Source organism: Panicum virgatum, chromosome 2N (genome assembly GCF_016808335.1).
Source record: "Panicum virgatum strain AP13 chromosome 2N, P.virgatum_v5, whole genome shotgun sequence".
In the NCBI taxonomy this organism is placed as follows: Eukaryota; Viridiplantae; Streptophyta; class Magnoliopsida; order Poales; family Poaceae; genus Panicum; species Panicum virgatum.
Genome location: NC_053146.1, coordinates 59,985,352 through 60,011,729, shown reverse-complemented (window position 1 = coordinate 60,011,729; position 26,378 = coordinate 59,985,352). Strand labels below are relative to the sequence as shown.

Sequence of the window (26,378 nt, the reverse complement as noted above, 5' to 3'; positions counted from 1 at the left end):
GAAGTATTTTGAGATAGGACATTATTAGGGCCTGGGAAGAATATTATAGTTATTCAAAGATCTATTAGGGGAAAGAGCTAAACTTAAAAAGGAAAAAATCTCAATACCTCTAAAAGATGGAACAATGACTTTCGAACCATTGCAATAAGTCAATGGTTTTCACTACTTTAACAAATGGACTCTATATCAAAATATAGCTATTGCATTAAAGGAGAAAAGATTCTTATGATTTTGTTGCTCATGAAAATTTTATGTCTATCTCTTATAAGCCATAGAGAATTGAGATTTTTCATGTCTTTCATTTCTCGTGCTCGGAATTAGAAACTTCTGGAAGGAGATCCATCATTTTGCAATGAATACAACATAAAAAAAAACTCATCACATGGCTAAGCCATGCCTAGCAATTAAAATGGTAAAGCATTTGATAGATAATTTCATTTGTTTTCTGAAGCCTTAGTCAAGGAAAGGATCAGATGTAGTAAAACTGGTAATATGAGAGTTTGGGAGCCATAACACACACATCAGTTTAACAAGATGAATCGGCAACAGATTCTTCAAATTCATTCTCGTCTTCTTCCTCAGTTCATCCTTGACTCAGATAATAGTAAGAGAACAAAAAAAGGCATCCAGTAATCATGTCAAACTGCACAACAATGAGCTTGGCAACAGATGTGACAAAAATGCAAAAATGAATATTAAGATTACATATTTCTGCTAACACAAGTATGCTTGATACAGCTGCAACATTTGGCATTAATAAGGCTTATATACTACCGATTTTCAATAGTTTCTTATGTCAAAGAAAATTCAAGTATGGTTTACAAAAATTGGCCCTAAGACTCTTGATATACCAACTGTGGCATTTGCTTGGACTAAGGGCCTGTTTGGTTGGCCACCATTGTTTCCAAGCTTTAACACACTTTCAGTGTTAGCTGTTTTCAATATTTCTGCAAAACCAATTTTTAGCTAACAGAGACATGACTACTAGCTGCTTCTTTCCGGAGACCCTTTTCCACTATAACCCTCCATGATTCATTTGATTCAGACCATTGTCTAATAGCAGAATAAAAGTTTGATATCAAGACATGAATCCCAGGATTTTGTGGGTCAACCTCTAGCATGCGGACAGCTACCTTCTTTCCTTTTACGGCATCCATGCTAGCTCTGCATGCGTTCAACATAGCGACATAGATGGCACTGGAACACTTATTCTGGCTTGCAGTTAAACTACAGTATAGATCCCATGCCTCATCAATCTGTCCTGCACGGCCTAGCATGTCTATTAAACATGAATAGTGCTCTGGATGTGGATCAATCCTATACTTGGTTTTCATCAAATGGAGCATGGACCGACCTTCATCCACAAGACCACAGTGTCGACAGGCCGATAGAATCGCCAGAAATGTAATAGCGTCTGGCAAGACCATGGGTGCAGCTTTCTCCATCATCTTAAACAAAACTAAAGCATCGACACCACGCCCGTGGCGACTATAAGCGTCAATCATACTTGACCAGGAAACCACATTTTTGCCAGCCATCCTGTCAAACACTATCCGTGCGTCCACTGTCCTCCCACATTTTGAATACATATTAATAAGTGCATTGGATATAATGGTGTTAGAATAAAACCCGCAACGAAGAGCCTTGCAATGCACCTGCATACCATAAGCCAAATTTGCTGTCGCTGAGCAGGCCGTGAGAGCACAAGTCAGCGAAATTCCATTGAGCTCAGTCGACCACAGCATGGAGAAAGCCTCCCTAAACCAGCAGTTCTCCACGAAGCCGGAAAGAACAGCGCTGTACAGTGCGGCATCCTTGGGGCACTTCGTGAGCATAAACACCCTCATGGCGTCCTCGACAAGACCACAGCTCATGTAGAGATCAACAAGGGCCGTATTCATGATTAAGTTGCTGGGGCACGAGATGACTTTCCGTGCGTGGAGCTGGCGGCCAGGGCGGAAGGCGCGCGACGCGGTGCATGCCTTGAGCATGGTGCAGAGGGTGGCGGCCGTGGGTGGGAACCCGGAGACGGCCATGCCACGGAATGCGGCAGTTGCGGGCCTGCGGCGGTAGGGCGCGCGTGTCGGACGAGGCAGGTGAGGAGCAGGGGCGGGCAGGGGCTGACCCTCCTATGGTTCCCAAATTTATATTCAATATTTGAATTTTGATTAAATTTTTATATAAATTAGTATGATTAGCCTTTCCTTAATAATGAAAAAAAATAAATTCCTGGCTCACCCCTGGTGAGGAGCGCCCTCCATGCGACGGCGTCCCGGACGGGCATTTCGTCGAACAGGCGGGATGCGGCGCCTGGGAGCCCCGCGTTCGCGTAGGCTCTGAGGAGGGCAGTGGCCGGGATCGGGTTGGGACTGGAGAGGGAGGAGGACTTGAGCAGGACGGCGTGAACGGCGGTGGAGAGGGAGGGGTGAGAGGAGAGGAGCCGGAGCAGGGTGGACATCGGCGGCGGCCGCGGAGCACTCGTCATTTCGGTTCTGCGGAGTAGTTTTTACCTTGCGTTTAAGCACTCGAGCTGATTCAGTGGTGGTGCCAACCTCTCGAGTCAGCAGGTCTGGCCCCGACAGAGGGGCCCGACCCGCCCTCGAGACGGTCCAAATCAAGCCACCCACTTCCTTTCTCCCTCTCGACCCGTCCCGACATGTCCGGCGCCGCCACCCTCCGTTCGCGCGCGGCCGTCGCGGCCGCCGCGTGCCTCGCGGTCGTCGCCGCGGCGGCTCTTCTCCACCGCAGGCGCCGGCGGAACCGGGCGCCCGCCTCGCCTCGCCGCCTCGGGGTCGGGGTGCGGCGGGGGCGCCCCCGCCGCGCCTGCGAGGAGGAGGAGAAGCCGCAGGCACGGTTCAAACGCGTGCTCGCCGACAACTCCTACTCCCCGTTCAAGCACCTGCGCCGCCAGAGTGCTCAGCCGGGAGACGCAGAAGGCGAGGCACCCTCGTTACCGTCTCAAGGTGCGCGCACCTGGTGTCCTTGTCCTGCCCGTGGGGATCTCCGCATTGCCGTCGTAACCGTACGGTTATTTTAGCCTTTAGGAGTTCCCCGGGTCCCTAGTTACGTAGGATCTAGCTGTGCGATGCGCCAGGTGGCTAGAAGAGGATTAGAGGAATGCAGTTTTGTGTCAATTTTCTGTCAGCTGGGGAATTTCGTTGACCATTCAGGGCAAGGTTGTACCGAGTTTGTCTAGGAAATCCTAAGGAGTAGCTGCAGAGTTGATTGCATATTCTGGTAGCCACGCATTCAGGATTTAAGTTTGATATTTCATTTGGGTGGCCTGTGGCCAATTTTTCCTGTTGTTAGCACATCCTATGATGACCACATCCCATTTATAAGTGCTGGTCAGTTGCGTGCTTCCATTTGTTCATTCATGCTATTTTAGTGATGAACGTTTTGCAATAATGCCATAGTGTTTCGGGCTTGCAGGAGGGCTCCAGGCCATGCCCTTAACATAAGACTACAGGTTATTGCTGATATCATTTGAAACAGTAATTGTTTCTCATGGCTTCGACTCTGGAAATCTCGGCACAAGTAACTTGAATATCTCTACTGCAATTTCTGTCTATGTTACTCGAGGAACTTGAGCTGCAATTAGGAATTAGTAGCCAAGGGAATGTAGAGATAGTGAAGGTGCTAAGCTGGATGGTTGAGTGCAGGGGCGGAGATAGGGGGGGCGGGCAGGGGCCTGGCCCCCCCTATGGTTCCCAAATTTACATTGAACATTTGAATTTTGATTAAATTTTTATATAAATTAGCATGGTTGGCCCCCCCTAATAATGAAAAAAACAAATTCCTGGCTCCGCCCCTGGTTGAGTGCATAAGTTTTGCTGCCGGATATGAAATTTGCATGCAAGCATATTGAATACTGATTGTTCGTAGGAGTGTATGTCAAATGGTCCCATGATTTTAATGGCTCTGACAGTCCATTTTAATTGATACAGAATCATCACAACGAGTCCACCCATTCGAAAAGGAAATCACATCTTTGCTAAACAAGCCCTCTGGTTTGCATAGCTTTATGCTGGGTGACCAATGCCCAGAAATGAGTACTCCATATAATTGGGTTGATACAGAAGCTCAACTGGAGCATTTGACAAGATTGTTGGGCGAGGAAAAGGCTTTTGCTGTTGATACAGAGCAGCACAGTGTTCGGTCCTTCCTAGGATATACTGCACTAATGCAGGTAATTACTGGTACTCAGTAATGCACCGGCAACATTCTGTTCTTTATAAGTTTGTTATTTTTTAATGTACAATTATTCTATTTTAGATCTCTACACAGAAGGAAGATTATCTGATAGACACAATTGCATTGCATGATGTGATGGGCATGCTACGTCCAGTGTTTGCCAATCCTTCAATCTGTAAGGTAAGTATGTAACACATCTTTGTAACTGCTGTCAGTGGTAAGTCAGTTATTTTCATTTTCAGTATTGGATTTGTTGTTATGCTTGAGTTGACGATAGCCCTTAACTCTTTGTAATGAATGCCATGTTCACTGCAAACTTCAAGCTCTATTACAGTACAAGCAAAGATGATGCAATGAACTCTATTTACATGCCATTGAAATGTAACTGAGTTTTACTTTCTGGATATGCATTAATTTTCCACTTAATTACTAAGCCTAAAATAAAAGATAAACCGTAAGGCATCCTAAATACGCACATTTCTCTTTTGCCTTATGCTGTAGATCTTCCATGGAGCTGACAATGATGTTCTTTGGCTTCAACGAGATTTTCATATTTACGTTGTGAATATGTTTGATACTGCCAAGGTAAGTACCAGTATTTTATAACTTGGTTGATGCATTTAATGTGATTCTGCAAAAAATTCTGGTGTGTAAGACACTTAATGTTAGTTCTTTGCTATACTTTTTTTTTCTGTGTAGATAGTTTAGTATTCTTGCCATTTCAAACTTGTTTGATATCACATCACATGTATGCATGTTGTAATTGGTCTGATGAAATGAAAGAAATGTGACTAACTCAAAATTAAGAACCAATATTATCATCTGGAAAATATAAAAAGTGAAAAAGAATCTGTATTGTATCATGTGATAGTTTTTAGTTGTGACTTGGGAGCCAATCAATTGTCTCAGTAATTCTTTTCTTTCGTTACAATAGTATGGAAATTCTGTTTTATCAGCAAATGAGGCAATGTTTGTGGAGCATTTTACCTAGTTAGCTGAGAATGTCAATGCAGAGAAATACTACCTCCCTCTTTATTGCTTTTTGAATGAACCTATCCTGTGGTGGAATGTTATTGCAGTTAGGAACCGGAAGTTTTAGGTTATTAAACCATATTTGATCACTTTATAGTTGCATGCTTCCAATTACGCTTAGGATATTTTGGCTTTTGAACCTTTTTTTCTGTCTCTTGGCCCCTCACTCTACCTTTTTTTAATTTATCTTTTTTTTAATAAACGAAGGTTGTGGTAGATGTCCTTTTCTTATTTCTGAATTTACACCCTTAGCTATTTTTTTCTTATGCTATAAATGCATGTAACTTCTCTTAACTGCATCTGCAACTGTTTTATTGCAGGCATGTGAAATTCTGTCGAAACCACAGAAATCATTGGCATATTTGCTTGAAGTATATTGTGAAGTGACCACAGACAAGACAATGCAGGTAAGTACTTGTTCAGTATCAGCTTAAATACCAAGCTTAGTAAGGCCACTCAGTTACTCACTGCCAATTGACCTTATGCACCGATGTGTTCAGTACCTAAATAGTGCTATTGTGCGTCCCTGCCTCTAGATTTGCCTTTTAGTATTTCAGCAACTAAAGGAATAGCTAGCGATTGCTCTATATAAATCTTGAAAAGTGCATTCGATTAATGAGGACTATATTATTTTTATGCTTTCACATAGCAAATTAAAATAAAATAAGAAGCAGATTGAGGGTCTATCTGCCATGCTGTCCTATGGAATCAGATTTTTACTAAAGGGAATGCTTTACCTTTTTTCCCAATTGGTGAATAGAAAATATAAATGATTTTCAAAACATCACAGTGCTAAAATACATGCTTACATATGCTGATCTTGTTCTCTGGGTTGCTTGGTTTATATCTTAATAAGCAAGGCAAGCTAGCTTACTATATGATCCATGAAAACTCTTTTGGCTAAACTCTAAAGGCGCCATCTATTCTGTAGGAGAGTAGGATGCGTATAATGTAGTCGATGTATTGCATTGAGCCCCTTGGGCGGTATATATAGGAGTACATGGCTTGGAGGGCAAGTAGCCTCTCCTAGAGATAAGGAAGGTTACCCGGGATTACAATCAATCCTAAACTAACCATATCCGGAGTTGCCTAATATACTATAACATCCCCCCGCAGTCGTAGCGGTAGCAACACGAACGGTTAGACTGGAGAACAATGGAGACGTGTCCCCCCTGCAGTCGGAACGCCGGTGCGAAAGCTTGGACTGGAGACTCATGCAGATGATAGCCCTTTAGTGCCGTAGTAGCTGAAGTCGAGGTGGACGTGGTCGAAGCCGTGAAGGGGGCGCGGGTCGAAGCGTCGTCGAGGTGCTCGAGTACACAAACTTAGCAGCTTCTTGCCGAAGACAGCAACAGGACGGTGCAGCGGATGACGATGGTAGACGGCGCGGTTTGCGACTTAGGTCACGCTCAGGACTGGGGAGGCGACGGCGCAGGTTGCAGCAAGTGTCGCGCTCAGATCAGGGGTGGCGACGACGTCTTCCTTCAGGAACATTGGCAGTGATGTCCGCGCCAGAATGGCTGGAGGCGCGGAGGCGGATCGAACGCCTGCTTGACGAAGGCCGGCGGCGAGTGGCGCCACCGCCTGAAAAGGCGACGACACCGGTAGGGTGGCTTGATCACGAACATCGTCGTTGCAGCCTGGAGGGCGCAACAACAACCTCGTCCTTCGGGGAGTGTCGACGATGAACGGCGACGAGCCGACGAACGGCAGGGCGACGCAAACCGATCTTAGATCGGACAAGAAAAAATAGCAGCAACATAAAGTTCCACGTACAACCTTGGGTACGCCTAGCAGTTCCTCACCCCAACCTTATCTCTCCCTGCATCGACAGCATGCATCGACAGCAACCAGTAACAGGGAGAGGCAGGGACGGAGCAGCGCCAAGCGGTGACCCCTTGGAGGGAGCGGCCCCCGTCCGCGCCTCGGCGATAGCACCTGCGCGGAGGTGCCGGCAACCACGGCGGCGGCCCCCACGCGGAGGCAGCAGCACCGTGCGGCGGCGCTAGCCCAGCGGAGGACGGTCGACGCACGGTCCAGCGCGACAAGGCACCATAGAGGCAGCGGTTGGAGGTAGGCCCTTCTGCTGCTTGTTGACCATGACGGCGCGGCAGATCAGAGGGATCCGCGCGCAGATCCTACGAGGGCGCTGCCCCGGCGGAGATCGATCTCCCCGGGGGCGGCGTGCGGCAGCGGAAGCAGAGGCCTAGGGTTTGTAACCTAGTCTCGTGATACCATGTAGGAGAGTAGGATGCGTATAATGTGGTCGATGTATTGCATTGAGCCCATTGGGCGGTAGTACATGGCTTGGAGGGCAAGTAGCCTCTCCTAGAGATAAGGAAGGTTATCCCGGGATTACAATCAATCCTAAACTAACCATATCCGGAGTTGCCTAATATACTCTAACATATTCAATCCCAGCTTGTAACTTATAATCCTAGTAGTCCACCCTCTATTGGCTTCAATAGTTCAATGACCTGGTTAGCTTTGATTGTTGCAAACATTTAACCTTTTGTATCCTTCATAGCCTGGTAGTCACATCTTAGGTTATGCTAAGTCACCACATGCACATCCTACCCTTGCTGTCTTAGTCGATTAAATTCGAAGAAAGATAAACTTGAACATCTAGGTTGAATTTACCTTCAATTGAGCAAACTCAGCTAAGTTTCTTTACGAAAAAGATATTTTCACAAATTTACTTGCTTTTGAGCATTATGTTTGTTATTGAATACATGGCATGCTAATGAAAATGATAACCAAATGCATATATGTTAGCAATATTTCTTTTGGCATCCAAAATCTCAGTTTGTTTGATGCTCCAACATTCCTACATTCCAATCGCCTGATATCTGGTCCTGTTTGTTTCACTCCCAGCGTGGAGATTGGAGATTGCGCCCTCTGACGCCAGAAATGATTGAGTATGCTCGCACTGATGCTCACTATCTGTTGTACATCGCAAATTGTTTGGCATCAGAGCTCCATGCAAAAGCATGTGGTATGTTTTAAGTGCTACGACAAGTTTTCTCTCCCTATAATTCGTGCTTTTTTTGTTTATTGATTCAATACCCTCATGGTTATCGAATATAATTCTCCGAATTTGTTATCCCAGAGTTTAGAAGTCATAGTTCTCTGAATTTTTAAACTAATTTCACATGGTCCAAGGAGCATAAATTTCTTTGGATTGTTGGCTCTTGAGTTAGATGATGTTTCTGTTTATTATTCTTTTTCTGCACATGGAAGACAGTAGCAGCTCTAACACACCTGTTGCTAGTACAGGGGGTCATAAATTTGAAATCTGCTATTTCCGGAAAAGCTGAGTTATTTGCAAAGATTACATTGTTGGATCCATGTCTGGAGAAATATTGGTGAAGTGTGAAAAATTAAGTAAAATTAGGAAATATATTTTGTGCTATCAATGGAAAAAACTTTTGAGTGGTACACTGTAGAGCTATGTAAGCAGGAAATATTTCATTGTGTAAGCACAATGTCATCTCTATATATTCCTGATGTGTAGTCAAGAAATGGAAGCAGTATTAAGGGGACCAAGGAATGCAGATGGCAGTGATGATGTACTGATGACATCCTATTGCTGAACTGCAGAAATTGATACCTTAACCCTCATAAGATTTGAATGGTCCTAAAGAAATTCTCTTTTGTTGTCAACATCAAATCACATATTGGTACGGTGTTACCTTTTGGCCTTTATCACATGTCTCAAGTCTTTGATTAGCTCTAATATCTAATCAGATACTTCCAGTGATAAAATCAATTTTTTCTTCGAGGCTAGTCATCGCTCAAATATGGTCTGCATGCAACTTTATGCAAAAGAAATCGAATGTCCTCCTGGAGCTTCCAGTGCAGCATCTATTCTCTCACGAAATTTGCAAACTCATGGGCTAGACTCCAAAAGGTCTAGTGAAGTGAAGGTGCTTGTTTTCTGTATTCATTGTTTGATTGTGAACGTCTTCTGGTTAGCTTGCCAGCCAGTGGTTTTAATATTTTCTGTTCCTGATTTACTAGTCATCTGCATTGCAGGATCTTGTTTGGAAATTTTGTGCATGGAGGGACTTAATGGTCAGTCAACACAACTATTTCCCTTGGAATGGCCCCCTCTCCCCTGTGCAAAGCAAATCTTTTTTATTTCTTGTTAACTACCTTTCAATTTCGGGTTGAACATGCCATATTTTCTATTCGAAGAACCAATTTCTGTTGCCTGGGCAGTGGCACTGACTAGCCAACTAGTCATGACTAATTAACAACTAGGTTGACTAGTTGGCCAGTCTGCCCATGTTGCCTACTGCCTAATCGGCTACCTAGCTACCTATACCTAACTGTAAATGTAAGTAACCCATATGCCGAGGGCATTAACATCATGCAAATCATGGAATAGACACTACAGAGAACACAAACAAATAGGTTAAAAACAGAACTGCAATGTATGTGCCTAGGCCGATTTCTACTGTGCTCAAATACTGCTGGACTAATAATTATGCTATCTGCAGTTAAGTAGTTGTGCTCTGTTCTTCCTTTCTAATATCTCCTAATAACTTGGGCTTTGGGTCATTCCAGGCTCGGATGCATGATGAAAGCTTACGATATGTTCTGTCAGACCAAGCTATAGCTGCCGTTGCTGTTAGTCTTCCAAAAGGCCCAACAGAGGTGTTTGCTATCATAGCAGAAACTGACCAAAGCATTTCAAGTATGTACCCCTCCTTGTCGTCACCGTCACCTATTGTTGTTGCTCACGTTGAAGAACTTTTCAATCTGCTGGAGGACACCACTACCAGCACAGATGGTATCTTCAAAAGTTTGCTAGAGAAGTATAAAGATCCAAGTGGATTATGTCGACTATCAGTTTATAATTATAACCTTATAACAAACCTAAGTTTGAAGCAAACAAATATGTTTTCCTTCGCTCCAAGTGGAGAAAAATTGCTGACAGCACCGCCTAATAAAAAGGCTTCACGGGATTTATTCATTAAAAAGTTCTCGTGCAAGTCCCCAGTATATCACAATTGCAGGATCTATGCAAGTGATGGAAGACTACTTTGCTACTGTGATCGCAAAAAATTGGAATGGTTCGTCTCTTAAATAGCGCTCATTAACTATTTACATTTATTTAGGCATATAGCATTAATGAAAAAGTTATTTTTTTTTTCAAACTGAGGGTGTATTCTACCCCAGGTATGTTCAACGTAATTTGGCGAAACTAATTGAAGATAGTCCTCCAGCAATCATTCTTCTATTTGAGCCTAAAGGTCGTCCAGAGGATGAAGATAATGAGTTCTATATTCAGAGCAAGAAAAATATTTGTGTTGGATGTGGAGAAAAGAGCCACTATATTAGATACAGAATAATACCATCATGCTACAGGATGCATTTTCCAGAGCATCTGAAGAGCCATCGTTCACATGATATTGTACTTCTCTGTGTAGACTGTCACGAAATTGCTCATTCAGCAGCTGAAAAATACAAGAGGCGTGTAGCAGAAGAATTTGGAATACCCCTTTTTGTGCAAAAGATAGTGAACTCGGGTGATATAAGTTTGATTACCGACACATCAATATCTGAAGATAAATTGAATGGAACAGGCGTCTCCCCATTGCAGCTGAGGACTGCTGCAATGGCTCTTCTACGGCATGGATCTACTATGCCATTGAAGAGATGTGAAGAGCTAATGCAGGTGATAACATTCTTGTACTAGTGTTTACAGTTACCTGAGCTGTTGTATTCAAGTGTTAATGAACCTGTTTTGTGCTACTCGCCCATATTCTTTGCTGGTTAAATATGTACTTGTTCTTAGCTGTAGATTTTTGTTACTGATCCATCCGTTTCCTTGCAGATTGTAAATTCATATTATGGAGGTAGGGATGTAACTCCTGAAGATCTCGAGGTGGCATTACTTGTAGGTATGAGTCCACATGAGCGAAGGCGTCTTGGAAAGAAAAAGGGTTATTCATTTAGAGCTCAGGCTCAAAACATTATTAGAAAGAGCAGCACCAGCACCATCTCAGAAAACAATGGACATGTATCAGAAAATAGTCATGTATTATCTGACCAATTTCCTGAGGTTGGAACTGAGAGTAATGGTCAACAAGAGTTTGATGAGGCAGAGAGTCGCAATGAGCTAGAAGATATAACCTTGAGCCAGGGCAGTTCAAGTTTGGCAGTCAGTATGGAGGATACCACTTTTGACCATGACTCTGCAACACTCGAGACAGATACTGAGCAGCAAGCAGGTGGTGCCTGCACTCCTGCAAATGACCATCTCGGCAGAAATCCATCCATCTGTGACAATTCTAATCAGATCATTTCCAAGAATGCTGTGAAGAAGATATCCCTGTTGGGTCATGGGCATCACGGTAAACAAATTGTGGAGCTTTTGCTTTCCAACGGTGGGGAGGAAGCTATCAACCAGTTCTGCCAGAGGTGGAGGCAGGTCTTTGTTGAAGCTGTTCACCCGCGCTACTTACCTTCTGGCTGGAATATCAACCACAGGTTAGTTGCCTTTCACACGCGCCCTTTTCTTTTGCAAGGATGCTGGAAAACATTGTTTCCTATGCACACGGATTGGTTGTATGATTGCTTGAACTTTCTGGCGCTTAGAATTGGCCAAGATATCAGATGAGTGTTAAGCCCTGTACTAGTGACCTTGGAAGATCTTTCTGTGTGTCAGTGATGCTTTTTGTCCACACTTCCTTTTGATCATCAGATATTTACTGTTATCTGCATATCCTCTTCTGTGGTGCAGTGGACGGCGGGATTTCGGTGACTTCAGTGTCTACAAGCCATCAAAGAATCCGGCTCCACCCCCAAGCAATTAGGCTACGGATCTCCTCAAATACCTTTGCTGTTGTTGTACCCTGAGGTTACATATACTGCTTCCCAGTGTAGTTTGCATTCCATCAAACCTGATCTTTGTACCTCTCAAACTGTGTTCTTGTACTAGCACCTTGATTTATCTTGAACCGACAGTTTCATCTTCTTCGTTACATACTCCTTTGCCATGAAGTATGCTTCAGTTTTGTCCAGCCATTTTCTGAACACGAAAAATTAGAGCACCAAAAAGTAAGCCCTTGAAAATCACAGCTGAACTTTTTTTTAGAAAGACCACATCTGAAAGACCACATCTGAACTTTATCCCAGCAAACTGATTCATCGAAGTCTCGTCTCGTTTGTAACCCAGGGATTGAACCAACTTGCTGCTTTCCAAACAGGCCTTATACTTGCTTTATTTCTTTAAGCATGTTTGGAACACTGATTCCTGTAGAGATGTGAAACACCTCCCCATTTGTGGTCTTGGGGTCACTGTGGGATATCCTGAGCAGGATCCCAGTATCCATTGTTTGTTTCCACGAAGGATTATTTTGTTTTTTCAGATTTTTATCCCTGACAGGCCAAAAATGTAGCAGGAGGAGGAGCAACAGGGGTCAGCCAGCTCGGCGGAGCCACATGATCCTCGCCATCTCGCCATCACTGCCCCTCCGCCACTCGCCCCGGCTTGAATACCCCACCGTGCTCACTCTCCACCCAAACCCAATCCATCCAAACCCATTTCCCTCCCTCCCTCCAATCCCGCCCCCCTTCCTTCCCAGTTTCCACTGCCTCCTCCCCCGCCGCCGCCGGTGATCCCCGTCGCCGCGGACCACCAGCCATGTCTTGCTCCCACCTCTCCACCGCCTGGTCCTCCTCGGCGCTGGCCAGCAGCGCCTCCTCCACCCGGCGGCGCTCCTCCGCCCCGCGCTCCGGCGGCAGCGGCTTCGTGGTGCGGTGCTCCCTCCGCGAGCTCCGCAACCGCATCGACTCGGTCCGCAACACGCAGAAGATCACCGAGGCCATGAAGCTCGTGGCCGCCGCCAAGGTCCGGCGCGCGCAGGAGGCCGTCGTCTCGTCCCGCCCCTTCTCGGAGGCCCTGGTCGAGGTGCTCTACAACATGAACCAGGAGATCCAGACGGAGGACATCGACCTGCCGCTGACCCGCACCCGCCCCGTGAAGAAGGTCGCCCTGGTGGTCCTCACCGGCGAGCGCGGCCTCTGCGGCAGCTTCAACAACAACGTGCTGAAGAAGGCGGACACCCGCATCGAGGAGCTCAAGCAGCTGGGGCTCGAGTACACCGTCATCAGCGTGGGGAAGAAGGGCAACGCCTACTTCACGCGCCGCCCCTACATCCCGCTGGAGCGGGAGCTGGAGGTGAACGGCGTGCCCACGGTGAAGGACTCGCAGGCCATCTGCGACCTGGTCTACTCCCTCTTCGTGTCGGAGGAGGTGGACAAGGTGGAGCTGCTCTACTCCAAGTTCGTGTCCCTGGTGCGCTCCGACCCCATCATCCAGACGCTGCTGCCCATGTCCCCCAAGGGCGAGATCTGCGACGTCAACGGCGTCTGCGTGGACGCCACCGAGGACGAGCTCTTCCGCCTCACCACCAAGGAGGGGAAGCTCACCGTCGAGCGCGAGAAAGTGAAGATCGAGACGCAGCCCTTCTCCCCCGTCGTGCAGTTCGAGCAGGACCCCGTGCAGATCCTCGACGCGCTGCTCCCGCTCTATCTCAACAGCCAGATCCTCCGCGCCCTGCAGGAGTCGCTCGCCAGCGAGCTCGCCGCCCGGATGAGCGCCATGAGCAGCGCCACCGACAACGCCATCGAGCTCCGCAAGAACCTCTCCATCGCTTACAACCGCCAGCGCCAGGCCAAGATCACCGGGGAGATCCTCGAGATCGTCGCCGGTGCCGACGCCCTCGCCGGCTGAGCTGAAGCCGTCCTCCTCGCTCTCCTTAACACTGAGCCAAGCTGAGCCGGTGGTGGCTTACGTTCTTCGTGCGGTGCTCCTGCTATATATAATTCTTTTTCTCACTTTTCTTGCTGTTCAGTCTGTCTGTAATTCCTGATAGCACAAACACGAGGGAGTTCTGTGTTCCATGCTCGTCGTGATGCCATGCCGCGCGAGATACACAAGAATTTAAATTCAGAGATGCCAAATGTATAATCCGAGTAACTTTATCTTGCAAGTCCTGCCTCCGTCTCCTATGCGATTTATACACTGCTTGGTAATTGTAAGAGATTTGTTGCAACGGCCAGCAAAGCTTCAATGCTTTGAGCAGCTTCATTCGGCACGCCCGATTTTCCTGTGCCGACTCTGAAGTAGAATTGCTCCATCTAGCACTTCGTCTCCACTTCATCTATCTAGTTTGTTGGGTTACTACTTACTACAGCAATTTTAATTGGATTCTAATATGAACAAAATATATTTTATTGGATTGTGCACTGGTCAGATGTGGCGATATCTCTGTCCAATTTTAGATAATCGTTGTGTTCGTTTGGCTTGTCAGCCAACCAGCCAGCAGTACTGTTCTCTCATACTAAATTAGCACCAGCCGCCAGTCAGTAGTACTGTTCTCTTATAACAAATCAGCACCAGTCACAACCAAGCGAACACAGCGAATGTGTGCAAGAAAAGTGTCGTCGTGTGTTCACGCAGACACAAAATCGGTTCAAAATAGTGAGATTTTCCAAAAAAGAGAAGGTGTACCAAAGTGAGCACTTGCTTTTGAGATCCCTGCCCCTGACGTTAGTGGCGAATCTATAATTTGAATTTAGGAGGGGCCCATCTTCCTCTTCTTCTTTCTTCCCCCTCTTTCTTCTTCTTTTTCTTCCTCGTTTTCCTCTTCCTCCTCTTGATTCATGGTTGAAAATTGTAGAGGGGCTTTGGGGGTTGGGGGGGGGGGCTCCATAGGTTCCGTAGAGGTTGGGTGGGGAGGGGGGCTGGACCATCCCCAACACCCCTTAAGCTCCGCCGTTGCCCCTGGTGATTGTTCGTCTTTAGTTAGACATGGAGGAGGCGGGGAATACTAATACCGTGATAACACAAGGTTGTTCGACATTTCTCATCATAACAATTCTATAATCGAGCACATTCCTCCTCCATAAGTGGTTGTGTGGAGCCATTTGCAATTGGATAAAAACCACCATTCTATAGCTTTTCCTGTTTCTTTCATGAAGGGGCAAGAGTAAAAGGCACACTGGAATTTCATAAGATTTCGTCGGGAAAAACTTTATAGGATTTCTGTTGAAACTGAAATATTTCCTACTAAATTTGTACAAAATTATTTTTGTCTTCTTGCTTCTCTTCAAAATGGCAAAAACAAAAGGTAGACACATGTGGGAACTTCATAGGCAACTTAACAGCTTATGCACCTATATGATTTATCAATAAAATATTATTTAGGCAAACAAGAAAGATCCCTCTAATTGTAGTCTTTCCCCTTTCACTACGTTTGTAGTCCGAAGTACTTCCACCAGTTCCATGTCAAAAAAAAAAAACAAAAACAAAAGAAAAAAAATCCGAAGCACTCCTATGGACCCCAGCGTAGCGTTCTACGGTGGGAGTGCTGGAACACCAGGTGCAGGCAACGTGTGGCTTGGATGTCCCACAGTTCCCTTGGACCGGTTCCACCATCTCGGGCGTAGACCGCCGCTAGACCCCCACCCCCTCCCGTCCCCTGCCGGCCACGGCCACCCCCATCGCCCACGCCGCCGGCGTCACGCTCCCTCCGGCCCTTACCCAGGCAGGAATCCTGAACCCGTGGGCCGTGGCGCTGCTATGCGGAGAAGAGAGTTCTAGCTGCCGGCGTCCAGTGGGCTCGGCGAGGGCAGCGGTCCTCGAGGCCGAGGGCGGAGAGGCGCGGGCAAGGGTTAATACTGTCACCGAGCTCCAGGCGGCGTCCCGCGGGTCGGCGAGGGAGCCGCAGCGACCAACCGGCTCCTGGGGCGGTTTTTCCATTTGTGCGGTAAGACACTCACGGTTCGCGTTTGTGCTGCTGTTTGCCCCCTGGCTGTTCCTGTAATTAAATTGGGCCTTGGTTAGAGCGCGACACGAGAAATTTGCAAAAATGGGACTGCAAACATTGGCCTTTGCAGTTTTGTCATTGACCCCACATTTCATAGGCACAGATGGTCCCACCGTGTCATTCACTGGGAGTGGCAAATTCACGAGTGGTCAGTGTTTGCAGTCCTAATATTGCAATTTTTTCGCGCGACACATGGTGGCATTTCGGTTCTGTTGCTAGACGGAGCCGAGCTAGGGAAACCTTTGCTGAACAGCTAATGCAATATCAAGTTTCCTTTATGTTCAGTTTCGAAAAAAGAAGTTTCAATTATGTTCCATGTCACGCTAAGCAAAATTTAGTTTTCTGCTTCCGTCGTTGGTAGTTTGATAGACCTGGATGTCGAGGGTTTACCAATTGCCTTCGGTTAGTGATGATCTGATGGATTTAGGATTTAGCGTACCTTGTATGGTATCATGTGGCAGAACAAAGCCACTGTGTGGCTGCCACCCACTAGCACCGTCAACATCTGATTGATGCATCTAACATCCTAATTCCTATGTATAATGGGGAATTTCATTGTAGCTTTCTTGTTTATGATTCCCCCTTTTATTAGATCAAATGTTTTGATTTATGCATCTTACATTGAATATATGAATGTTAATTTGCAGCAGTTGACTTATTGATGGAGCTAGCTGGGTAGTGGGTAGAAATGGATAGCAGTCAAGATTTCCAAGAAGAGAGGCATCAGAGAAGGGAGAATGGTGAAGAGACAGAAAAGGCAGCTGATTATGGAAATGCTTTGAGTCGCAAGGAGGCAACAGAAGAGCTCCTTGGTTGCGTAGTCCATAGTGAGGAAGAGGCATACAGATTGTACTGTGACTATGGGCATCGAATTGGTTTTAGTGTGCGGAAGGGCAAACAGTCGTACTTTATCGGTACCAAGAATATTCGAACAAAGGACTACTACTGCTCAAAGGAAGGGCTTAAGTATGATGAACCTGTTACAGAAGCAAATTTCAATCGACCAGACACAAGAACTAATTGCAAAGCAATGATCCGCTTTAGAGTTGACGAGAAGGGGCAATGGACAGTTATACGCTTTGTTCCTGTGCATAATCACCAATTGGCGAAACCTGGGGAAAGGCACATGCTGAGGTCAGCCAAGTCGCTAGCTGTTGGCAAATCAGGTGCCATAGTTCCATCAACATCTACAGAGTCACATCCAATAAATGGTTTCTCTGACATGATCGAAGGCGGTACACCTGAAAGTTCAGGGTATACTATAAGGGAGTGTTACAATCAAGTGGGCATCCAGGGTGTAACAGTAATTGAGGCTGGAGACGGCCAAAACCTTGTTAGTTATTTCAAGCGTAGAACCAACGAGGAAGGCATGTTCTATTGGGATGTCCAAGTTGATCAAGAAGGGCGTATGACTAACTTCTTCTACAGAGATGGTAAATGTAGAAATGATTATGACTGCTTTGGAGATGCTATTATATTTGATACAACCTACCGCATCAATAAATATAACTTGATATGTGCTCCATTTGTTGGTGTTGACCACCACTGGCAGAATGTTGTTTTCGGCTGTGCATTCTTGTTAGATGAGTCTGTAGCTTCCTATGCCTGGGTATTTAAATCGTTCTTGGAGTCGATGGGAGGCCAATCACCAAAATCAATATTCACTGATCAGGATGAAGCTATTATGCAGGCAATTGAGCAGGTTTTCCCTAACACACAACATTGCTTTTCCTACTGGCATATTCTGAAGAATGCACAATCTCATTTAGGCTCACTAAATACGTCGCAAGCATTTCAAACTTTGTTTACCAAGTGTATGCAAGGATCTGACTCAGAAGAGGATTTTGAGGAATCATGGACTGCAATGCTTCGTGAATACAAACTACAGGATAATAGCTGGCTGATTGACCTTCATAGGTTTCGCCATAAATGGTGCTCAGCATTTAACAAAGATACATTTGATGGTGGGATTAATTCTTCTCAGTGGGGGGAGGTTTCAAATAATATTCTCAGTGGAATTTCTGATGAAAATACCTCTCTTACACGTTTTGCCCTCTTACTAGAAAAGGTTGTCAAGGATCTACGTAGAAATGAATCTGAAGAGGATTTTCGCTGTAGCCAAACTGCTCCAGTACGAGCAGTTAAGCATAGTACAGTTCTGAAGCAGACTGCAGAATCATATACACATCGGATCTACAAATTATTTGAGGCAGAATTTCTGGATGGATGTGGAGCAACTTCATGCCATGAAACTTCAAGTGGTGGAAATTTATTGAGGTTTGAAATTACGATGCAGGGGCGAGGTTCAAAAGTATGGGCTGTTGCTCTTGACACTTCCACCATGGAGATCACTTGTGCTTGCAGAAAATTTGAAAGGATGGGTCTTCTTTGTTCACATGCCCTCAAAGTCTTCACCCTGCAGAATGTGGACACAATTCCAGAAAAATATGTTTTGCAACGCTGGACAAAAGATGCCAGGAGAAGCATGTATAAACTTACTCAAGATGATTCAACCCAACAGGAATGCACAGAGGCTGAGCTTGCATATCGCAATCGGGCAATGCAGTATGCATATAACCTAATTATTAAGAGCCAGGAATTGGAGGAATCAAGAAAAATATTCTGGGACTCCCTTGAAACTGGAGAGAAGGCACTGGAAGTATTCTTTGAAATGAGAAGCATGCGCAGTCAAGCTGCCAAAGATGCTAGTAATAAAGAGAAAAAGAAGAGAAAACCAACAAAAGGACCAAGCTCAAGTAAGTAACAATTTTAAACTCCCTCCTCATAGAGAGTATCAATTTATTCAAAGTATATCCTGTTATGCAGAAAAGGCAAAACAAGCCCCAGCAGCTTCCTCAACTGACCTGGAGCTAAGTGTCCAAACTAATGAGCATCAATATCAATCTTCACAAGATGCTCAGGGTAATGCAACAATTGGAAGGCCATATTACTATCAGGTACACAGAAATAAGTTCTTTTCCATTTTATTTTTAGCACTTAATAGATCTTGTACTTACATACTTCATGTTCAGCAGGCTTTTCCTACTTCCCCTATCCAACCAAACCAGATGTATATGCATCCGAATATGCACACAATGCCCCTGTGCACACCACAGGTATTAATTGACAGACTGGACTCAACATATTTCTCTTACCTTGCAAAGATCAACACAAGATCATGTGATTTGTCGGTGATGAGGGGGTACTTTTTATTATTTAATCTTTCTTCTTGCTTTGGTATTTGGCCTCCTTGTAGATGGCTCTATGCTTTCATATCAAGTACAAGTAAAAAATTGACTTATGGTATCCGTGTAGGCACTGCAGTGCTACAGTAACTTCGGGGGCGGCACATTTCTAACTCCTCCATGACAGCTCATTTCCGAGCTGTTATGGTTCCCATGGTTCAAATCCTTGATAGTTGGATGACAGCTTTGTTGTGCGAGAGAGAACAGTGAGGATGAAATGGGTGAGTTGGGCACACGATTTCTGAAGGTGAATTTGAAGTGGACGAGTTCACCATATATATGGGCCTCAAGGGCAACCAACAGCTGGCAGTAGCAACACTCTTCACAGAAACACAATTGTGGTGGGAAAGATGCAACAATGTTGCCCCCCCCCCCCCTCCCCCAGACATTGTAGCCACTGAGCTCTTGTCTGCTGAAGCAAGTTGGTGTCTGTTGAATATCGTCACATGACATTTTGTCCTTCACAAATGGAAAAAGGCCTACATAATTTTGCCAAAAAGAATATTTACCCCCAGATCGTAAACTCCAATTTTGAACTTGTGGGCTATGCAGAAGATGCATGGCTTGGTAAATCAGTTCAGGGGCCTTCTGTAGAAAATAATACTATTGATGTCACTGAAAGTTTAATGCACGATACACTGTTTGCAAGACCTTGAGAGACAACAGAAGCACACAAAGATGCAGACAATACAAACTGTAGCACATATATGGGCATGGAGTTTCTTTTTTCTCGAACGCTATGGGCACGGAGTGTAGCTAGGCATTATTGATGCAGGTGTCACTCTCTGAACTTATTCGCCCTTGTTTTTGTTATGTCCAGCAGGATCATTTGTCTGCATATGCTGCAGTACGGTCCAATTCAAATTTTGCTGGTGCAAAGAACATCTGAAGGATACTAAGGTATGCAATGCCCTCACATTTTTTTGCGTGTCATGTGACCTACAGAACTATTTCCTTAATCTTATTGCTCTTGCTGCCACATCTGGCAAGAGGACGCACGTATCAAATGCCGAACAACAGAGCTGGATGTCTTGTTCTGGACTGGTATTAGTGTTTACAGCCTACAGGCAATAGCTGGTTATACTTAAACAGTTAAACAGTGTTCCTACGCCTGCTCTATGCATGAATGCATGATACCAACCCATACTAGAGTGAGCTCAGGCTGAAGTCTTGCTACTCTTAATTTCCAGGTTCCTGTGGTGTGTTGCTGGAAAACCTTTTTCAGGGAATGCTGCTACCGACTCCAGCTTGAACTCTGTCAACTGTTTATCAAGGCCTTGGCGGTTAAATGATTGGTGGAGTTTGGGGGAATGCCGCTATCCTGCCTGCCACCGCACCTGTTCTTCTGCATAGAGCAGTGGCTTGCTATTATGTCTCAGGCGCTTGCTATTATGTCTCAGGCAGGCAATTCTAGGCTTGTAAATTGTAAGTCATGTGAGAGCGAGAGTTAGGTCATATTACATCATTTCTGCAGGATCGGAATCCAGCTGCAAAATATACAGATGCAGGGACCGATTCTCTTGTGCAAAAAGATGTCCCAACTCCAACACAAGGCCATCAGATGGCACCAGGCACCTGCTCAGCTCGCCTCCTGGGCCTTGACATGTGGCGGCGTTCTTACCGACGGAGAACTCCATTCCTGCATGAGTTGAGCTTGAGCAGCAGGATCACTGTAAGGCGGAGCAAGAGCAGGGCGAGGAGGATCTGGCTGCCAGCGCTGGCCGGGGAGCACCAGGGCCGGGCCAGCATGGGCTGCGCATCCGAGCTGACGCTGACTTGTCTTTTGGGTATGGATTCTGAATTGTAGTGTAACTGCTGTGCTGGCCACCTGTTGGTGTAATGTAATTTGTTGTGACCCTTACTCATAGACGATGGGACGAGGAGAAAAACTGATCCCGGGAACACGAGACGGCATCTGGTCTTGGGACGCTTTCTTTGCTGGTTAGTGCTGATCAGAGCTGATCGACAACTTATCTGGTCGGTGGTGAGAGAAGACACGCAGGCTGAGGCCGGACTCAGGTGGCGGCGTGCTCACGACGGCCGCCTGGTCCCTGGCCGGGCGGCTGAGTGGGAGGTGGCGCTGGCGGAGCCAGCAGCTGTGTGGAGCTGGCGGCCTTCTTGATCGAGCCTGGACATGGTGGTTGGGCATGACGCACAAACTGTGGCAGGATCAGCAAGGAGTAGCTAACTAATAGTACATGAGTATGGAATATAGATGAGAGATTTCAGATTAGTTAGTGTTAATAAGTGCTGTGGAGTGGTGGTGATGGTGAGACTAATACAGTAGTACTGGAAAGTTGCAATGCTAGATGGCTGGCTACTTCGATATACAAGCAGCTGCTACTTCTACAGTGCATATATGTATGCATGGCTGATGGCTGCGCCAAATAAGCTAGATGTCCGCCGCCGCCGTAGCTAGCATCTTCAAATCTGTTGTCTCAGCACCGGGAGGGGAGGAGGCGTCGTCCCGGCCTGTGCCGCCGCCGGACGCGGGCAGCGGCGTGTCCGCGACTGCGATGACCTGGTCCCTCGCGACGCGCACCGTGGCGAAGGGGTCGTCGCCAGGCAGGGGCGCGCCCTCGTAGACGACCTCGAGGTACCCGTCCTCGTCCGCGGCGGAGACCACCACGGCGCGCACGAGGGCCGGCTGCGCCGCCGTGGCCGCGCTCGCCGCCAGGGGCGCGCGGACGAGCACCCGCGCGCCGCGGCCGGCGTCTCTCCTGCTGTTGGCGCCTGCGCCGGCGGCCCGGGCCTCGCTGTCGTCGCAGGCGTCCGCAGGCGCCGGCATCGCGACGGCCCGCTCCTCGCGCCGTGGCACGCGCGGCGGACTCCTGCCGCGGGGGATGTTGGTCCGCGGGCGGCCCACGGAGGAGGACCTGGCGGCTGCCTCGGCCGCGAGCCTCTTGAGCCTGCGCATGTTGGCGGACGGGATCGTCATGGTGGGCATGGCGCGGCTAGCTAGCTTCGAGTGATGGGGAGCAGGGACTGCACGCAGCGGCTCGAGCGTGAGTGCTGTGTGCTTATAACTGGCCGGCGACTCGGCGAGAGTGAGGGAAGACGCTGCAGTCACTCCACTTGGCGAAAGACAGTTGCGAGGTAGCACAGCACAGGAGCACTGCATTCAATGGTGGGGCCCAAGAGGCCAAGACACACAAGGAAGCTTGGCACGCAAGGTGGACTGGCCGACTGGGAGCCTATACAAAACCTAAGCCTAGCCAGTAGCCACAGCCCACAGCAGGTCTTCTGCTCCTGTGCTCCGTTGTTCTTGCCACTAGCCTGGAGTGCTCCCCAAGTGTGGATGGGGATGCCACCACACCAGTTGATTTTTCTGAAGATGCAAATGTATAGTTTAATGGTTTTTTTTGGTTCAGCTAACTAATTATGATACATACCATTCTAGTTTATTTCTCCTTAGCATCTCCAAGAGTTCGGTAAATTCAGTTTGGTAAATCTTGTGATTTGTTAACTCTCAAAACTATATGCCAAGTAAAAACAAAGCCCATCTCCAATAATTTGCTATTTTAGACTTGACAAAATGTAAAAAGAAGGTCCACAAGAATTTTTTGCCGGTCTTTTCTTGTTTAATGTGCGAAGTCGTGTCCTGCTCCGACTAATATGTTAACCGTCAACGCCGGACGCCGGCGAGAAGGAGAGGAGGCACGGGAAATCATCACTGAGCCATGCGAGAAGGAGCCCGACGGCTTCGCGCGCGCCGAGAGTCGCGCCGCCGCTGGAGAACACGATGCCAAGTTGTTTCAGCGCGCGCATATGCGCGCATCGAAGGGGTAAAATTTGCCAACTTCCCAAAAATGCCAAGTTGGTTGCCAAATTGTTGGAGACTGTTTTTTCTTCATTTGCTAAAAAAAATATGCCAAGCTGAGATACCATATTCTTGGAGATGCTTTATTATATATGTAAAATATCATCCTAATTTATTTTATCAATTTTTTAGATCGATCCAATAACCAAAAATATTTGTATCTTGCATCCCTGATTTTCGTCTAACTAACTGCTTGCAGCTCCAACATCTCGCTTCCTAGTCCTAGATCGATGCCGTTTCCGCACTTGGTTTGAGTTTTCCAAACCCCATCCGTGCCTTGCTGTTTCTTTTCAGGGTGTGTTTAGTTTGCGATTTTTTTTGAATTTGGCTACTATAGCACTTTCGTTGTTATTTAACAATTAATATTTAATCATGGACTAATTAGATTTAAAAGATTTGTCTCGTCATTTACAGTTGAACTGTATAATTAGTTGTTTTTTAACTGAATTTAATGTTCTATGTATGTGTCCGAAAATTCGATGTGACTGGTATTGTAGGAAAAATTTTGAGAACTTAACCGTTTCTCTCATGTGAATGTCCCATCAATTTTTTTTTTACAGCTGGGGCATACTATACATGACATGCAAACAGAGCGCCGGCGGATGCAGGCCTACCGAGGAGAGGGCTGAGGCCAGAGATCGAGGAAGGACAGAGGAGGGGTTATTGCAGGAGCCAGGAGGGGCTGGTCAAGAAGAAAGCATGCCTGCTTGGCAGCCAAGGTAGCTTTTACTTGCCACCCAAGGATTGCTTGGGTTTTATTCCCTCGATCTCTAAATACTGTTGTCATTAATGTATGTTTCACAAATTTAATTCGATTTTGTAGAAAATACATGCAACGTTTGTATCTCCAAATAAATTTATTTAAAATTAGATTAAAAAATCATACTAATCATGTACCATAAATATTAATATTCTTTAATATATATCTTGTCAAAGTGACAAAGTTGTTTCTAAAATGAAAAATATTTAGGGACGGGTGGAGTACTTGAGCTCCGGGAATTTCAAATTCTTAGAGCTGAATATTCCTAGCCCCAGAATTTCATGGAGTGTTGAAACTAGCTTGAGGCCGGTGAACAAGAGTTGGCAACGCCAAAAAAAATCCCACCTCCCGCGGTTTAACCAGTTTGCAGATTTTTTTTTTTTTTGAACTGACACTTGAAAGGCGCGGATCAACAACGGTTTGCAGGTTGCTCGAGTAGCACAGAGGCGCCGATCCACAGATCGAATCTGGGAGAATTGTGAAACAGGTTTTAGTTGGGCCGCGCGCTTAGAGAAACCTTCGCCCGGAGAACTAGCCCACGCTAAGCTTCATAGGCCGTCCTTTGCCGCAAGTCAGCTAGTGTATGCACGGAGTCCGAATGTTTTCTGAATCCGACTCTCGAAAAGAAACCGAGTCCGAGGTCGTGGTCAGACTCCGACTCAGAGCTGGGCTATAACCTTCGCCCCGCCGCCCCCTTCTCACGTCGAGTTCAGAAGCCACTCCGTCCTCCTCTTCCGTTGGCTTCGTGTCCCTGACCCTGAGCCCTGACTGTGAGAACCGCCCAATTTACACTCAGTTTAGGTGAAATTATTGAATAATCCTTTAAGTTGAGGGCTAGCACGTGTCCGACTCTCGACACGCCACGTGCTAATCCACACCTTAGAGGCACTTAATCAGCATAAATCACCTACAACAAGAGCAAACCCGGTAGTCCCGGTACGTGTTTGCCACATACCCAGGATTATGCACATGTACCGTTATACAAGCGCGTACATTACAGATCATCCACAAAGAGCAGTTTTACACACTTAAAATTTCAAGTTTGATATAGGAGGGTTCAGCTAACTTCCACTACAAGTCTTGGGCTCACGGAAGCCATCTTCTAAATAAAGAAACTTAAAAATTATTATATTTACATGCTCTCACGGAGTTCGATTACGATAAAACATACCTAAGATAATGATGTCTTGCTCAAGGACATCATCACAGCCACAACAACGTACTCCTCCCCCACATTTAGATCGGCGGGGTAGAAGTGGCCGAACACCACTTCGGGCTCACCTGCAACTAGGTTTAGAAAGCAACCTGAGTACAAAGGGTACTCGCAAGACTTACGCGATTATATAGACAAGGATCATGCAAGGCTTAAGTAAAAGCTTTAAAGTTAAGTAATTATTGCATAAGCATGAGCTCTCTAAACTATCACCTAGCAAACTTAATTAATCTGGCCCAACCCCCAGAATTTTAGTTGATCAAGGGAGTAACATAATATATCTAACAGATCCTCAACATGACATGAAACCAAAGTTAACAATACCGAAACTCTCTATGAAGAATTCGACGAACCAAGAGCTTGCTCATATCCGAGAGCGCGGCAATTCGAATTGATTAAATCTTTGCAAGGGTGTACTACTTTACCCACACGACGCGAGGACCATGCGACTCACCCAACCGATCACGCCGGGCAAGGGGGTACTCACGTCAACCGTTCCCAACAAGGCTCGACCGTTGAGGGTACGCCCAGCTTGCGCGTGGAGACTTAGTTCCACCGAGGACATCTCTAAATTTTCCTACACATAATTCCACTCGGGGACCTGCTAAGCCTCCCTGCATAGCCCGTTGGCCACGCATCTGGGACCGGGCCCCAATGATCAAGTCAAAAAAGGTATTTGGCTCATCCGTTCCATTATATTGGATATGTGGTAGCACGGAAAGGTGCTCAAGGCCGATGGCATCAACTCGGTCCTTAATCAATCCAAGCGGACTATGCCCATGTGACTTCCTTCTCGAGGCCCTACTATTCCGCTCGAATCTTGATACTACCAAACTCATACCACTAAACCAAACCAGTGCGATCAAGGGTAACCAGTAAATGTGATCCTCCAGACTATTCCTGTCTAGCGAGCAAAAGAAGTACTCTAAGCCGGACTAAGCATCTAGTCAGATTAAGTTATTACTGACTAACAAGTGACAAGGACATGGTTAACAATTCAAGGACGATAATGCAGGAAATTAGGTATAAGAATGCAATACACACATACTATATATAACCCCACATTACCCGGTGAGATAACTAGTTAAGTCAGATTAAATAGGAGCAAGGATTCATGCTTAGCTGCTTGCCTGGGTTAACTTCGGGCTCGACCGCGAACGGGACTCCGGATTCAAGCTCAACGGACTCGGCGGGCTCCACGGGTTCGTTCTCCGACGGTTCGGTCACTATCATGCATGAATGCGATGCAAGAATTAAAAAATGAAATAAA

The 26,378-nt window shown here is 46.3% G+C and overlaps 4 protein-coding genes across 17 annotated transcripts; 3 read left to right on the top strand and 1 right to left on the bottom strand.

Annotated features, from left to right (window-relative positions):
* Positions 1-404: 404 nt before the first annotated feature.
* Positions 405-2,208, bottom strand: LOC120661494 (pentatricopeptide repeat-containing protein At5g66500, mitochondrial-like). The gene has a single exon (XM_039940378.1). It carries the CDS (start codon positions 2,034-2,036, stop codon positions 963-965), a length of 1,074 nt encoding a protein of 357 aa, XP_039796312.1. The 5' UTR covers positions 2,037-2,208; the 3' UTR covers positions 405-962.
* A 76-nt stretch (positions 2,209-2,284) lies between these two features.
* On the top strand, positions 2,285-12,220 carry LOC120661492 (protein RRP6-like 3). Of its 2 annotated transcripts, XM_039940376.1 has the most exons (13): positions 2,852-2,963; positions 3,433-3,537; positions 3,948-4,189; positions 4,276-4,374; positions 4,696-4,779; positions 5,547-5,633; positions 8,101-8,221; positions 8,974-9,152; positions 9,262-9,300; positions 9,796-10,304; positions 10,411-10,909; positions 11,069-11,724; positions 11,978-12,220. In XM_039940376.1, exons 3-13 carry the CDS (start codon positions 4,025-4,027, stop codon positions 12,048-12,050), a joined length of 2,511 nt encoding a protein of 836 aa, XP_039796310.1. In that variant the 5' UTR covers positions 2,852-2,963; positions 3,433-3,537; positions 3,948-4,024; the 3' UTR covers positions 12,051-12,220. The 2 variants fall into 2 exon arrangements, with proteins under 2 accessions (XP_039796308.1, XP_039796310.1); XM_039940374.1 differs by lacking the exon at positions 3,433-3,537 and having other exon boundaries at positions 2,285-2,963.
* A 531-nt stretch (positions 12,221-12,751) lies between these two features.
* LOC120661493 (ATP synthase subunit gamma, chloroplastic) lies at positions 12,752-14,235 on the top strand. The gene has a single exon (XM_039940377.1). The coding sequence runs from the start codon at positions 12,881-12,883 to the stop codon at positions 13,970-13,972; it is 1,092 nt and encodes a 363-aa protein (XP_039796311.1). The 5' UTR covers positions 12,752-12,880; the 3' UTR covers positions 13,973-14,235.
* Positions 14,236-15,615: 1,380 nt separating this feature from the next.
* On the top strand, positions 15,616-21,249 carry LOC120661490 (protein FAR1-RELATED SEQUENCE 9-like). Of its 13 annotated transcripts, none has more exons than XR_005669917.1 (7): positions 15,670-16,010; positions 16,721-18,826; positions 18,897-19,027; positions 19,103-19,272; positions 19,386-19,536; positions 20,136-20,215; positions 20,506-21,249. XR_005669917.1 is itself a non-coding variant. In XM_039940373.1 (6 exons), exons 2-5 carry the CDS (start codon positions 16,759-16,761, stop codon positions 20,202-20,204), a joined length of 2,346 nt encoding a protein of 781 aa, XP_039796307.1. In that variant the 5' UTR covers positions 15,616-16,010; positions 16,721-16,758; the 3' UTR covers positions 20,205-20,215; positions 20,506-21,249. The 13 variants fall into 13 exon arrangements, 6 of the variants coding, with proteins under 6 accessions (XP_039796307.1, XP_039796302.1, XP_039796306.1 ...); XR_005669916.1 differs by having other exon boundaries at positions 16,718-18,826; XR_005669920.1 differs by having other exon boundaries at positions 15,671-16,010; positions 16,718-18,826; positions 19,106-19,272.
* Positions 21,250-26,378: the final 5,129 nt, after the last annotated feature.